Genomic DNA, 15,234 nt, shown 5'->3' on the forward strand with positions numbered 1-15,234 from the left:
GACCTGGATCCCACGTACCAAAAAAAAGTTGATTAATAGCAAGCTGAAAATTTGTAAATAGCTTAACGGTGTCTAGTCGGTTAAACTTTGATGTATGGGAACACTGGAACAGGGGAAGTTTTAATTGTGGAACAGGTTAGAAATTTGAAACGTCAGACTACGAAAACGTTCCATGTATTTTGTCGGACAGAACTTCCAGTTGATTTGTTACAATAGCATTAAACTCTCATGCAAAAATCAGACTGGTGTTTATCACCAACTGGGCATTTTAATGAGTGGAATACGAAGAACATGTCAAATGACAGGAATCATGTTGGTTAGTAATAGCAGTTTGATTTTTGCATGAGAGTTTAATGAAAGGGTAACAAATCAATTGGATGTTCTGTCCGACAAAATACATGGGACGTTTTCGTAATTTGACGTTTAAAATGTTTAAACTGTTCCACAATAATTAAAATTTCCCCTGTTCCAGCGTTCCCGTACATCAAAGTTTGTCCGACTAAACACCGTTAAGCTATGAACAAATTTTCAGCATGCTTTTAATCAACTTTTTTTGGGAACGCGGGATCCAGGTCTAATAGCAGAGGGGCAGAACAGAAATACATGGAAATATCGAGATGAGGTCTATGTTTAACAATGGACAAATCAGGGCTGATTGACGATGATTATGACTCTGATTAAAATCTAGTTAATCTTTCCTTCCCGTATTAAGGAAACACATATGGCTGTTGTATATGTAACGTGTGATCCAAAATTATTGTCACCATAGGTGATAGGAGATAGCTATACAGTGCATGTCAATTCTTAATTAAGATATAATTACCAGTTTACGTTACGTCAACTTTGCAGTGTACGTCAACTTCAAGAAAAGTTAGGTTATGTAGGGATGTTGGTTGTTTGATTTTATTTATTATTGTTACTTATAATTATATAATTATAATTATAATTATAATTATAATTCTTTTTATTTTTGATTAAAGTTCTATGTTAAAAGTTTTGACTGATTTCTTATGTTTTATAATGTTAATCAAAATTAATTGATAAACCAATGACATAAATTCAGATTCAAAGAGGACATACGTAATTTTTTGCACGGCTAGCTTTGATCCCAATAATTTTGGATCGCTCGTTATAATATATGGCAGTCATAAGTATGTATTTCCTATCTTTATATTATAAAGATTTCATAGCCCCGTTTTCCAACCACTTTTCAAGATTAAGAAAGCAAATATTCAAATATTCAAAAATTAAGTTACTATTTTTACTTACTTATATACACGGCTACAATTGGAATGTAATCTACCAGCCCCATTTGGCCATGTTTCAACCACTAAATCTTGTTTTAAGTATGGAGCCACCAGATCTTCGTACAGTTCCTGGTTGAATTTTCTGTGTTTGGCGAATGAGGTAAAGGCCACTTTCTTCTTTGAATAGATTTGGGCAACACGATAGAATGGAGCGGACTTAACAGTGACATTTTGAGCTGCACTTGCTAGATCTGGTACACGAGTTTTAATATCTGAGAGTACCTGCTGCAGGTAGATGTGGGGTTGGTTGTACTGAAGTTGAAGACCTAAAAATTATAAAATAATTAATGTATGCCTTTTCTATCTACTATTTTAAACTTTAGGCAGGTTCTCATTAGTCAACCTCATTGATCAATATCCTTGATTCTATGCTATAGAAATAAAATAGATTTATATGAACGTCAATTCAGCGATATTGTTCTATCATATGGTATTACAATAAAATTGAAAAGCCTTCCTATGGTCTAAGAGCTAGCAACGTTTTCGAGAAATCATTTTAAGACGACTGATTCTTTCATATATTGTTCCCTATGCTTCCTCGAACACCGTACCGGCCATCTGGCTGCTGATCAGGTTGCGTTCATTACTGCGCAGCACATAACACCTGTGCAGGTAAACACAAAATCAGGGTGATTGATTAGTGTGAAAAAGCTTAGTAGATCCGCTATAGATAGCAATAAAAGGTAATAACAAAAATTGTAGCTAACTTTGCGCTTCACATTACAAAATTTGTTAGAATGTTACAGGGTGTTCGATAACATAGTGGCAGACCAAACTTTTGTTTTTTTAAATGGAACACCCCATATTTTATTTCATATTCCAAATCTTCTTAACTTCCCCATCACAAAAACATAAAGGTTTGTTATGTCATACAGGGTATTTACAAAGTTATAACCAATGTTCTATGAAAATCGTAATAAGTTCAGCTCCCTGTATAAATAAAAATAAGCACAACAGCAATGGTTCATTGGTACCATATTTTTTGTTGATTGTCAAAATTTATAAAAATGGTTGATATTGCTCATTTTGTTTTTATCGAACACAGGGTGAGTCAAAACGCAAGTACATTATTTTCACAGTAATTTTAAATAGAACACTAATTAATAACTTTCTCTGAAAAATGAAAATATCTGGAAAACTGACAAATTTAGGCATAAAGAATATTATGCAAAAATTAAAGTACGGTAATGATATTTTTCGATAGTAATATAAAATACCATTTAAAATATATATAAAGTCGGGTCCATAGATATTTCGCCCGTCGGCAAATTCAAACAGATAACATTTGTATTGTTATGAAATTCAAGTAACCGATGTTCCTTTTGTTAAGGCATATGCCGGTATTTTTACAACCGGGTTACTCATTGTAAATCAATCAGTTTAACACTTGAAAATGTATACTTGGGCATTAGTACAGTTAAAATTGTTAGACGATTATATTTAGATGAAATATTTAGTAATAGAATTGAAACTTTTTTTCTACTTTTAAGGACAAAAAAGCAAGTTCATTAGCGGAACGTGAATTCAAAATTATTCTGCAGATTATATTTGAAGCAATATTTGATTAAAACATCTCATTTTTGGTGGTAAAAATATATTAAATACATATATTAATTTGTCTGGACTAAAGGTGGTAAAAGATGGTCTGGAGTTATATTTTTGTTTGAATTTGCCGACGGGAGATAGATAGATGGTGTCAACTTTACCATAAAGTTCCATTTAAAATTTCTGAGAAAAGAATGTACTTGCGTTTTGACTCCCCTGTATTCGATATAAGGAAAATCAGCAATATCAACAATTCTTAAAAAATTTCACAATCAACAAAAAAATATGGCACCAATAAACCATCGCTGTTGTGCTTTTTTTATTTATACAGGGAGCTGAACTTGTTACGATTTTCATAAAAAATTGGTCATAACTTTATAAAAGCCCTATAAAATATAACAAACCTTTATATTTTTGTAATGGGGAAGTTAAGAGGATTTCGAATATAAAATAAAATATAGGGTGTTCTATTTAAAAAAACATAAGTTTGGTCTCCCACTATGTTATCGAACACCCTGTAACAATCTAACTAATTTCGTAATGTGAAGCTGAAAGTTGGCCACAATTTTTATTATTAACTTGTATTGCTATCTATTACTATAGCGGATCTACTGAGCTTTATCTCACTCATCAGTCACCCTGTATATTGAATTTAAATTATTTTAGGACGAAAAATTTTTTTGTCATTACTTTTTAAACCACAGAAATGTCTGGCAATTTTAGTTCATATTTTTCTAATAATGTTTAAAAAGTAATGACAAAAAAATTTTTCGTCTTACAATAATTTTAAATTCGATATGTTTACCTGTACAAGTGTGCTGCGCAGTAATGAACACAACCTGTATCAGTAGCCAGATGGCCGGCACGGTGTTCGAGGAAGCATAGGGAACAATATATGAAAGAATCAGCCGTCTTAAAATGATTTTTTTCCAACGTTGCTAGCTCTTGGTCTAATGGATCAGCGGAAATGATTCTATCAGATAGAACAGTGCTTAACAGTGAGAACTAGCCTTCAGTTGCGTTGACTTGTATTTTGTGGGGTTAAATAGTCAGCATAAGAGGTTAAATTCTTTGTGAAAACCATAGATATATAATATCGTGAAAATGTCAAATTTTAAATAAATAAATAAAGATATAACCATATCTGCAAGTTTCTAGAATTATACCAGAAAGAGGAGTGCATATGAGGCGTATAAATGCAAAACTCGCTTTTTGCAAAAAATACCAAATATGACTTGACTGTAGTTTAAAATTCATTCACCAACGTACATTTAGAAAAACTTACCAAATATTTGCAAAACTGTCTCCTTACTGGCAATTTGGTGACGTAAAAATCAGAGAAATATGCAAAGCTCTCTTTTTATAACGTTAAAGAAACATTTTTATTGATTATCTCACAAGAGTATAGAATCCATAAGGCGAGTTTTGCATTTACACGCCCCATATGGAATATTAGAAGCGAACAATTTAAAGCGAAAAAAAAAGCTATGAAGCTATTTGTTTTCGAATAGAAATAGAAACCCTGACTATAACAGATATTAAAAATAAAATTAAAAGTATTCGGACAACCTACAAAGTTGAACTGAATAAAATATTAAAAGCAAATAAAAGTGGTATAGGAACAGATGATCTGTATAAAGGCCGCTTTACAACTTGCAATTCTACTTGCAAGACGCAAGAAAGTTGCCTAAAGGCATGCGCAGAATGTCGTCAGTTGATTATTGCATGCAACTTCCTGCGATTGCGCGATAATCGGTTTGGTGCCATTTTCTCTGAAAGTATTCATGCAAGTCTAGGTGAATTTGTAGGATTTTATTTTTCCACAATATCAAATGTCATAATCACTGATTGACACGGATTCACGAATACATGCCGATCAGCTGTTTTCTGTTTGTGAAATATATTATTAACGATGGGAATGAATAATGAAATGGCAATTTCTGAGATTCTATAATAATTGTATATTAAGCTACGGAAGCTCTCTCCTCTACCTAAGTACCTTAGGAATAATTAATTTGTGTTTCGCAGAAATAGTATCTCGAAGTATAGATTTCTTTGTGATTATGCGTTCAATTTTTACCAAGAGTTTATTAAAATGTACCTTCATTCATTTGTAGAAAATTAGAGTCATTTTCATCATCTACTTGGATCAATTCTTCTGTTAGAGATATATTACCCCTCTTCTTGTTCAACTAAGGTCTTACCCACCATCTCCGATCTCGGCGTTCTAAATAATTAGTAACTAAAAGGCTGGCTGCAGCAATAATAATACTTAAGTTGCTGCTACCGCCTTTTTCCTTTTATATTTGTCTATTTTTGATAGTCTTGGCATTTCGAAATTTACCAAGATAAATAAACAGCAATAAAGTAATTAAAAAAAAACAAAAGTTTATAAGTTAGGTTAAAGGTAAAACTTTCAACATTAATTGCATGCAAGCCGGGTTGCAAGCTGTAAAATCGCACATAGGGACCATGCAATAGACTTGCATGAAAGTCTTGTATGCAAGAAATTGCAGCAAGTTTTCTTGCAAGCTGTAGAGCGGTCTTATGCGACAGAGCTAGAAGTACAAATATACGACGGAGGTACAAGGTGGAAAACATTAATAAGTGGGTAAAAAACATAAGAGTAGAATGGAATAACCACATACGCCGAATGATAACAAATAGAGTAGTACGGAAAGCGACGGGCAGTTCCCTAATAGGAAGAGGATTAGTGGGAAGACCACGAAAACGACGGAACGACAACTTACTAGAGGCACATTGAAAAAACAGACCAAATCATGCCTATACAAAAAGAAGAAGAAGAAGAAGAAGAAGAAGAAGAAGAAGAAGAAGAAGAAGAAGAATTCCTACACTGTATATATACTCTACTTACCTACTGCATTTATGTTTGTTAAATTCATTGTAACACAAAGAAACGTTTGGCCATATTTGACGCCCGTGCTAGGAAAGGAGTAGCTATTGCCTACTTCCGGAAACTTAGGAACGGAATGTATCAACCAGTAACCTCCTGCTGCATTTGAAATAACAAGTCCCTTCGTGTGACCTTTTGCTGCAGAGTGTGGATGATTTGGGGGTTCGTTGTTATACAAAATATAACTTAAATTGGTCTACAAAAAATATTTATACTTTTAACGAGGAGTAAATTTATATAACAAAATATAAAACCCTATTTCTTCTAGTTCGGTGATAGTTATCGATTCGCGTAACTCAGAGGGCTATGGAGCACCTGTACAATAAGGGAAAAACCCCTTACTGTATAATATAATATGTATCAAAAAATGTATATAATTTTAAATAATTTAGGTTGTTACAAAAGATATTGTTTCTAAATATGCAAAAAATATTGAATTTGTCTAAATTCTGTATCGTAGGTTTAAAATTTCTAATTTTTATATCTGTATTATTTACATTTATCATTCTTACGGGTAGCATACCGTTAATGGGCTTAACTATCAATCCTGCGGTAAGTACACCTTCGCAAACTTCTTGTGGCATCACTACGTATTCTCTTGTTTCAGTTCCATTGTAAAAAAATGTATAGATTCGTATCTTACTGGTAGAATCGAAAAATTCTCCCCTATTGTTTCCATAGGTACTTCCGATGTTTTCTCTCTTATTCCCAATGTTAGTCCTAAAGTTTCGTAGTTTATTGTTGCTTGATATCTCGATAGAAAATCTGAGCCGATTATTCCGTCCACATTATGTGAAAAACTTTTCATGACTGAAAATTCATGTCCTAATATGATGATATCTCCTGATTTTTGTACTAATTCTATGTTACACCAAAGTGTTCCCATCGTAAACGTACTTCCTGATACCCCCATTTAATTTGATTTGTTTGCTTTTATTTATCTCTTTGTCATTGTCTAATGATTCGTTGAAAATTACACTAACAGCTGCGCCTGTATCTATTAACAGTCGTATATTTTTTCCTTGAAAATGCTCTGTTATGTAGTTCAATCCATTTATTTCGAATTGATTAGCTTCTATTCATGGGGTCACGAAAAAACTCTACTTCGGGTGTTTTATGTGTCCTTTGTTCGCTCGTAGCTAAATATGTTCCTGTCTCATTACCTCTTTTATATCCTCTTTGATGCGTTCCTTAGTTGTTGTTCTCTCTTCTCGGTGATCTCTAAGATCCTCTACGTTTTTGAAAATTGGTTTGGTTATTGTATTGTTGTCTCATTTGTCCCTGTGTTGCTCTATTTCTGTTATCTCTATTTTCTTCCTTCCTTCTGTCGAATCTATTTCTATATCCGTACGCTATATTTCTTCTTCCTTCCCTATGTGCCTTACTCATGTGATATACATTTGAAGTCTCTGATCGCGCCATTGATTCTTCGTCCTTAGCAATAGCGATTGCTTCCGCTAAAGTTGCGATTTCTTTTGCTTTTAGTATCGTTTTAATTTTTTCATCCTTGAATCCATTTTTGAATATGCTTTTTTCAGTAACTCCTGCTAACACTTCTTCCGATCCACTGTTGCCATTGGCTTGTGCAATCGTTAGCTTAGCCATAAGCTCCTCCAAATTCCTTCCGAATTTTGCATGGGAGAAACAAGACAAATGGTTGACAGAGTCGAACGACTTTTGAACACGATACAAACGGAGACAGTGACATTAGAAGAAAAGAGGTCCATAGAAAAAATTTGTACGAAATACGCAGATGTTTTTTTATCTGGAGAACGATCCTTGTACTACAACGAATATATATACAAAGCAAGAATTAGATTGCAGAAAAATACGACACCAGTTTACAGAAAACAATATAGATTGCCACACGGACAGAAAACGGAAATCAACAAACAGATAGACAAAATGTTAGAGAAAGAAATCATTGAAAACGCAGTGTCGGAATACTCATCACCATTACTTATAGTACCAAAGAAGAGTGATAATCAGGGAATGAAAAAATAGAGAGTAGTAATAGACTATAGACAACTAAATAATAGAATACAAAACGAAGGTTGATTAACGCAGTTTTGTTTGCATATTTAAAAATAATATCTTTTGTAACAACCTAAATTACTTAAAGTTATATACATTTTTTGATACATATTATATTATACAGTAAGGGGTTTTTCCCTTACTGTACACACCAGATGTTGGGTGTCTCCCTGAGAGGCCGAATCACAAACGAAGAAATACGTCGTAGAACAAAAACAACATACGCTGTCGAAAGAATAGCATCGCTAAAGTGGAATTGGGCAGAACACGTCACTACATTATCAGACAACCAATGGATAAAACGTATTGTCGAGTGGAGGCCAAGAGAAGAAGCACTACGGAGCAGAGGACGCCCATCAACCACCAACCAGATGGACCGACGATTTAAAGCGTGTTATCAGTAACTGGATGCAAGCCGCACAAAACAGAGACATATGGAAAGAGCAGAGGGAGACCTATATCCAGCAGTGGACGCGTACGGGTGGATGATGATGATGATGATAATACACTGTAACTTACCTACTGCATTTATGTTTGTTAAATTCATTGTAACACAAAGAAAGGTTTGCCCATATTTGACGCCCGTGCTAGGAAAGGAGTAGCTATTGCCCACTTCAGGAAATTTAGGAACGGAATGAATTAACCAGTAACCTCCTGCTGTATTTGAAATAACAACTCCTTTCGTGTGACCTTTCGCTGCAGATATTGGATGATTTGGTGGTTCATCGTTGTACAAAATATAACTTAATTTGGTCTACAATGAATAAAGGTATTTTATAAAAAGAAAAGGATCCAACAAATTAATAAAGTTTTTTAATACCTTACAGTCCCTGCTCCCTGCGTAAGTTACTCACACTATTGAATTTCAAGTGCCTTAAAAGTATCTTCACATTGATACAGAGCTGCTGAGTGGGTTGCATAACAATAAGTGTATAAGTAAGCTACATAATTAAGTTAAAAATATTGGAACTTATTGATTAAATTGTCAAAACTTAACAGATGGCCATGGAAAACGAGAAAATTACAGAGATTCAAAAAATAACCACCATGATCCAAAGCTACTACCAAACAACATTATTCCAGTCAAAAGCAAAACCACAACCAGGTAAAGACGAAAAGAAAGTAAACTGAAAAATATTAAAATCTGTTGCATCTGAATAACAGGACGAAATAAGAAACGCAATGTGCACTATGCCAATAATAATAAGCTCCAGGTGAAGCCGAAATAGTATTAGAAATAATAAAATATGTAGAACAACACATCATAAAAATTCTAAAAAATATTTTCAATAGGTAGATAAATATACAGATATAAGTAAAGCTACCCGCAAGCTTGGTTAAACGCTCTTATAGATATTAAGATTTAAAAAGGGAAAGATATATAAATTAGAAAACTATAGACCATTAGCCTGTTTATCAGTATTATACATAGATATATAATACTCTATATTATAATACATAAGTATATATAATACATAAGTATGAGTATATGTACATAATGAGTATGTATGTATGTATGTAGACCCATTAGCCTGTTTATCAGACCCTGTAAACTATAGACCCATTAGCCTGTTTATCAGTATTATACATAGATATATAATACTCTATACTATATAATACATAAGTATATATAATACATAAGTATGAGTATATGTACATAATGAGTATGTATGTATGAGTATGAGTAGATGATAAGTATGACTATATAATACATAAGTATGAGTATAATAGATAAAATTACAGGATCGTGCAAAAAAAATTTTTTCAGATTTCACTTTTTTTCGGCGTTTTGAGTCCCCCTGAGTCTAAAAAGCAAATAAAAAAAACATGTCGGAAGTATGTACATACGTACGTACGTATGTCGCCACCGCCCAGCAAAAACTACTGGACCGATTTCTATGAAATTCGGTATGAGTAAGTTTAAGAGAATTTTGTCGAGAAACTAAGCTTTTGAAAAAAATCTCTCAAAGGGGGGCCGAAATAGGGGGGTTATTTGGGGCCCATTTTTGCAAATTTTGACCGAAACGAATGAAATTTAACTTAAAGTTAGCTCATCGATAGATAAATAGAAATACGGAATTTGACATTTCCAAATCCAAAATGGCGGCCAGCATGGCTGACCGCCCACCCGACACATTTCCCTACCAATCTAAAAACTTGTTTAAGATAAATTTAATTTGAAAAAATATTTATATAGCCTAAAGATCGGGATACAACAAGAATATTCTGCCGTGCTTAGCAAAAACGCCGTAAATCGATTTTAGTTTAAGAATTCGTATACATTTACACAGGATACGGCATAAGCCGCTGTGCGTTTAATGTGTTTTGGCTTAACTTACGTCATTTTTATTAAGTAAATAAGATAGATATGCACATTTGGTTTAGAAAAAAGTAAAAATTTCATTTTTTCAGATTTTTGCAGATACGGCGTTTTTGCTAAGCACGGCAGTAGGTATTATCGTTTCTCAGAAAAAGTTATGGGTTGCCTATATTTAAGGGATCAAAATTTGACATAACTTTGAACTAGATTTTCACAAAAATGGCTCCAAGGAATTTGTTTATTTTTTGATATATTTTTGATATCCTATCGGTAAATTGAATAACATTAGTCAGATTTCTTAACTCCTCATAGGAGGGGAGTTATGAATTTTTTATAAAAAAATATTCGAGTGTCCGTAACTTCCTCTGTAATAGAACCTAAAATTTTAAATTTGGCAGACATATATAGTGCTTTATTATCTATTAACACAATAAATTTTACCTAAAATATGGCTTCCGGTTGAACCGGAAATTAAAAAAAGTCTTAATCTCTTAGATACGCACTGTATATTTTTACACATTTTGAAAGAATGCAAAATTACCTTTCCAATGACAAAAAAGTCGTTGCTGTAACTCAAAAACTCGAAAAGTTACAGAAAATAGAAATTTTGCTAGAATCTTAGGTGTGTCCTCTCTCACATCACGATCATAGCAGAGCATTATTATAGGGCACTCAATGAGAGTATTTGGCTCCGAATTCCATCCTACTACATCGATGTACTTGATATTTTCACAGTAAGTAGGGAATAGCTCAAGAAACAAAATCTACCCTATATACTATGGAGCTTTTATCTTGGGGTAATTCCCACCCCCTCAAGGGGATAGAAAATTTGTTGGTCAAAATAAACATGGAAGTGGCCAGAGAACCTATTTTTAAGTAAAAATGGATCTATACTTTTTTTTGAGAACTCAATACTTTTTGAGTTATGCGTAGTTGAAAATTGGCCATTTTCATTTAAAAATGACACGTTTTCGGACGGTTTTTTGTGAATACCTTAAAAACTATGCATCAAACTAAAAACACTATATAATTTTCTTTTTAGATTATAAATAACAAAGAAATTCGTTCCTTCGTAAATTTTCTATTTACATATAATACAAAAAGAGATACGGTAGGTAAAAAAAGTTTGATTTTTGGTGCATGCTCAAAGTGCTCATGCTTTTGTAGTGTTTGAAAAGGCCTTTAAAACGAGCACCGTTAAATGTCGGTTACATTCAAGCTAAGCGAGATATGGTGCAAAAAATTATAATATGACTAATGTACTTTAAGGAAAAATGAGAAGTACATACATTTAACCCCTCATCCACCAGCATTTAAATGCATTGTTTTTCTTTTGCAATACCTCTTAATATAGTGTTATTTCTACTTTCAAAAAGTTGGACGGGTTTAAAATGAAAGGTTTTTGAAAAAAATAAGAACAAATTATAGAGCGCATTTTTAAATTTTCTTAAAATTCTTCCTTTTGCTCCATGCAATTCGAAAATAAAATATCCACGAGAAGTGGTGGGAACCGCCCCCATGATAAAAGCGCCATAGTATATAGGATAGACTTTGAATTAGGAGATTGGGCTACTCCCAAAATTTCATTAAAATCCTTGCAGTAAAATGCAAATATTGTAAACTATTAATTTCTCAGAAAAATGAACTAATTTGAAATGCAAGTATGACTAATATTCTATTGATTTTTGCAATAATCTATAGTGTGTCCCCGAAATATGGCATCGAACATTTTCTCAAATGCAGGAATTAATGATGCGTAGAACCATAAAATATTTTCAGGTATACAAGGTGTTTCTAAAATATCAAAATAACGAGTAACTTTGTTATTTTTATAGAATGCCAGTATCTAGTACGATAACGATAATAGATCGGTACGATAAAGTTCTCGGGCGGCCCTTCCGTCCAGCGTTTTTTATAATATCAGTAGTCTTGCTGACATGTTCTAGTATTGTGGAGTTCCGAATCTTCTCCACCTAAGAAACTTAAAATTATTCTTTTATAGCACCACATTTCGATAAGGCGATTTAGCCCTTTTAGAAATGTATAAATCTTATACTAGTACAAAAAATATCTACTAATCTAAAAATCAAACGAATACGATATAACACTCTGTATAGCAATGATAGATTACGAGAATACATTCAATTCCATAGAAATTAGGGTAATACTGAATGCCTTAAGCAACAATAGAGTTGATGATCGATATACAAAAACATTAAGTATATAATATACGACAATGCAACATCGCAACTAAAAACAGAAGAAACAACAGAAAACATAAAACTACAGAGAAGAGTTGGACAAGGAGATTAGAATATCTCATCCAAGCTATTTACATTAGCTCCAGACAATATGTTTTGAAGTTTAGAATGGCAAATAAAGGAGGGATGATATAGACGGCGAAAACCTGAAGCATCTGAGATTTGCGATGATGTTTCGTTAATAGCAAAAGAATCGCAGGAATTACTATTAAATATAAATACAAAATCAAAATGAATACAATTAAAAATAAATTTAGCAAAAATTACAAACGAATCTCTAGATATAACTGAGAATATAACTCTGGACAATTATTAATATAGGAAAGGTTGAGCTGTATACAGGGTGAGGCAGATAAAGGGCCTATTAGAAATATCTCGAGAACTAGAGGTAAGAAAATCATGAAAATTGTTATACAGGGGTTTTGAGGTGTGAACTATTTAATTAAAATATTTTGGTCTCTTTGCTACTTCCGGTTATACCGGAAGTTGATTGTAACTTCGTTTTTGAAGTTATACTTCTTTAGGCGCGATTGAGATTGAGGGTGAATTTATATTGATCTGCGCGCATGCGCACACCGACAGTATGGTATTAGTCGTTATACGGGCTCTGATTGGGTGTTGAAATGATCTGTCAATAATAAATAATTGTTCAATATGAAGGTAAACAAATGTATAATATATTAGTTTTATTGTTGTGAGGACAGAAGATGATGATTCGAAGAAAAATAAGATCAGCTAAATCAGAGTGGCATAAACAACAATGTAAAGAAATTGAGAACTACGAGCGTATCTATGACGCATTCAATATGCACAAAAAACTGAAAGAAGTTGCAGGACTGAATAAAAAATGTAATCCTCCACTAATCGAAGATAAAAACGGAAAAATTATAATCGATATCGAAGGTCAACTAATACGATGGACAGAATATATAAAGGAATTATTCGATGATGAAAGAAGCGAACTAGAAACGCTAAATGACATAAGCGGTCCTCCAATAACTAAGGAAGAAGTGCAATACGCTATAAAGAACGCAAAAAACGGCAAGGCGATCGGACCAGATGGGATTTACGTAGAAACACTAAAGCTTTTAGGTGCCGAGGGCATTAAGATACTTACGAAATTGTTCAACTTAATCTACGAAAGCGGAAAAATTCCTAAAGATTGGCTTAAATCCTCATTTGTTGTACTACCAAAAAAACACAGAGCCACAAAATGCAGCGACTATCGCACTATCAGCCTAATGAGTCATGTATTGAAAACGTTTCTCAGAATAATTCATCAAAGAACATTTAGAAGAATTGAGGAAAGAATCTCAAGTACTCAATTCGGTTTTCGCTGTGGCCTTGGAACGCGTGATGCACTATTCGCAACTCAAGTTTTAATTCAAAGATGCAGAGATGTAAATCATGACGTTTCCATGTGCGCGATTGATTTTGAAAAGGCCTTTGATAAAGTTCGCCATGAAAAAATGCTACATATTCTCAAAACTACCGGTCTGGACGGTAGGGACATTAGAATAATCGCAAATTTGTATTGGGGCCAGGCTGCATGTATTAGGGTTGCGAATCAGTGCTCTGAAGAAGTAAAAATCAAGCGCGTAGTTCGACAAGGCTGTATATTGTCACCAATGTTGTTTAATCTTTACGCTGAAACAATCTTAAATGAAGTGTTGGAAAACGCAAAAGAGGGAATACTCATTAATGGTATGCTTATGAACAATATCAGATACGCAGATGACACCTTGTTGCTGACTGGATCAATTGAACATCTTCAAGCGTTATTGAACCGAATGGTGGCATTCTGCGCGATATATGGACTCAAACTCAATGCAAGAAAAACAAAGTTTATGGTTATTAGTAAACAGGCAGCCGTAAATAATAATAACTATAACGTAACAATCGGTAATGACTCAATTGAACGAGTAAGTAATCTTGTATATCTGGGTACTCATATTAATGAAAGCTGGAACCCTAGTACAGAAATAAAAAGTAGAATTGCCAAAGCAAGAACAAGTCTTATGAAATTTAAGAAAATCCTGTGCAGTCATGATCTAAATTTGGAGCTTCGCATAAGAATGGTCCGATGTTATATATTCCCAGTACTACTTTACGGGGTCGAAGCATGGACACTGACAGAATCGCTTTTAAAAAACCTAGAAGCATTTGAAATGTGGGTCTACCGCCGTATCCTGAAGATCAGTTGGGTAGAAAGAGTCACAAACGAAAGGGTTTTGCAACGTTTGAATAAAAGTTGCGAAGTAGTGAACACGGTTAAAAGGCGCAAATTGGAATACTTTGGTCATATAATGCGTCACCCAGAAAAATATGACATACTTCACCTTGTCATGCAAGGTAAAATAATGGGAAAAAGAAGTGTGGGCCGCCGTACAACTTCTTGGCTTAAAAACCTACGCCAATGGTTTGGGAAAACTAGCACTGAACTATTTCGTGCGGCTGTAAATAAGACAATGATTGTTAATATGCTGGGCAACATGAGAGCCAACGATCGACAAGCGGTCTCGGCACCTTAAGAAGAAAAAGAGGACAGAAACAAAAAAGTTTATAATTGTAGTGACATTTAAATAGTTTTTAAAAGTAACAGGTACGTAATAATTGTAAATGTATCATAGGTATCTACCTATTTGAACCTACCAAAATACATAGTATGTAATACTTTTATTTACATAATTTGATTACCATAAAAATTTCTATCAATGTTCACCTAATATATTGTTTTCTTACTCTATGTTTTGTTGTATTTTTTCAATTCTAAATCATTTCAATTCAAAATCAAAATAATTTAATTTAATTCAAAAATGTCAAAAGCTTAATCCGTTTCGTTAGTCGATCTTC

The 15,234-nt window shown here is 33.4% G+C and overlaps 1 protein-coding gene across 3 annotated transcripts in view; it reads right to left on the reverse strand.

The window, feature by feature from the left end:
- LOC126892437 (plancitoxin-1) overlaps nucleotides 1-15,234 on the reverse strand; it is a 55,027-nt gene that overhangs the window by 12,785 nt on the left and 27,008 nt on the right. Inside the window, exons 3-5 of one of the 3 annotated variants that reach the window (XM_050661968.1) lie at nucleotides 8,491-8,554; nucleotides 5,728-5,898; nucleotides 1,270-1,573 (exon numbers count right to left, since the gene is read on the reverse strand). In XM_050661968.1, coding sequence (XP_050517925.1) covers nucleotides 1,270-1,573; nucleotides 5,728-5,898; nucleotides 8,491-8,554 — 539 coding nt within the window. Of the gene's footprint in view, nucleotides 1-1,269; nucleotides 1,574-5,727; nucleotides 5,963-8,319; nucleotides 8,555-15,234 lie in introns of all 3 variants that reach the window. The other 2 variants (XM_050661969.1, XM_050661967.1) reach the window with 2 other exon arrangements.

The sequence above is a fragment of the Diabrotica virgifera genome, chromosome 9 (assembly GCF_917563875.1).
Source record: "Diabrotica virgifera virgifera chromosome 9, PGI_DIABVI_V3a".
Classification (NCBI taxonomy): domain Eukaryota; kingdom Metazoa; phylum Arthropoda; class Insecta; order Coleoptera; family Chrysomelidae; genus Diabrotica; species Diabrotica virgifera.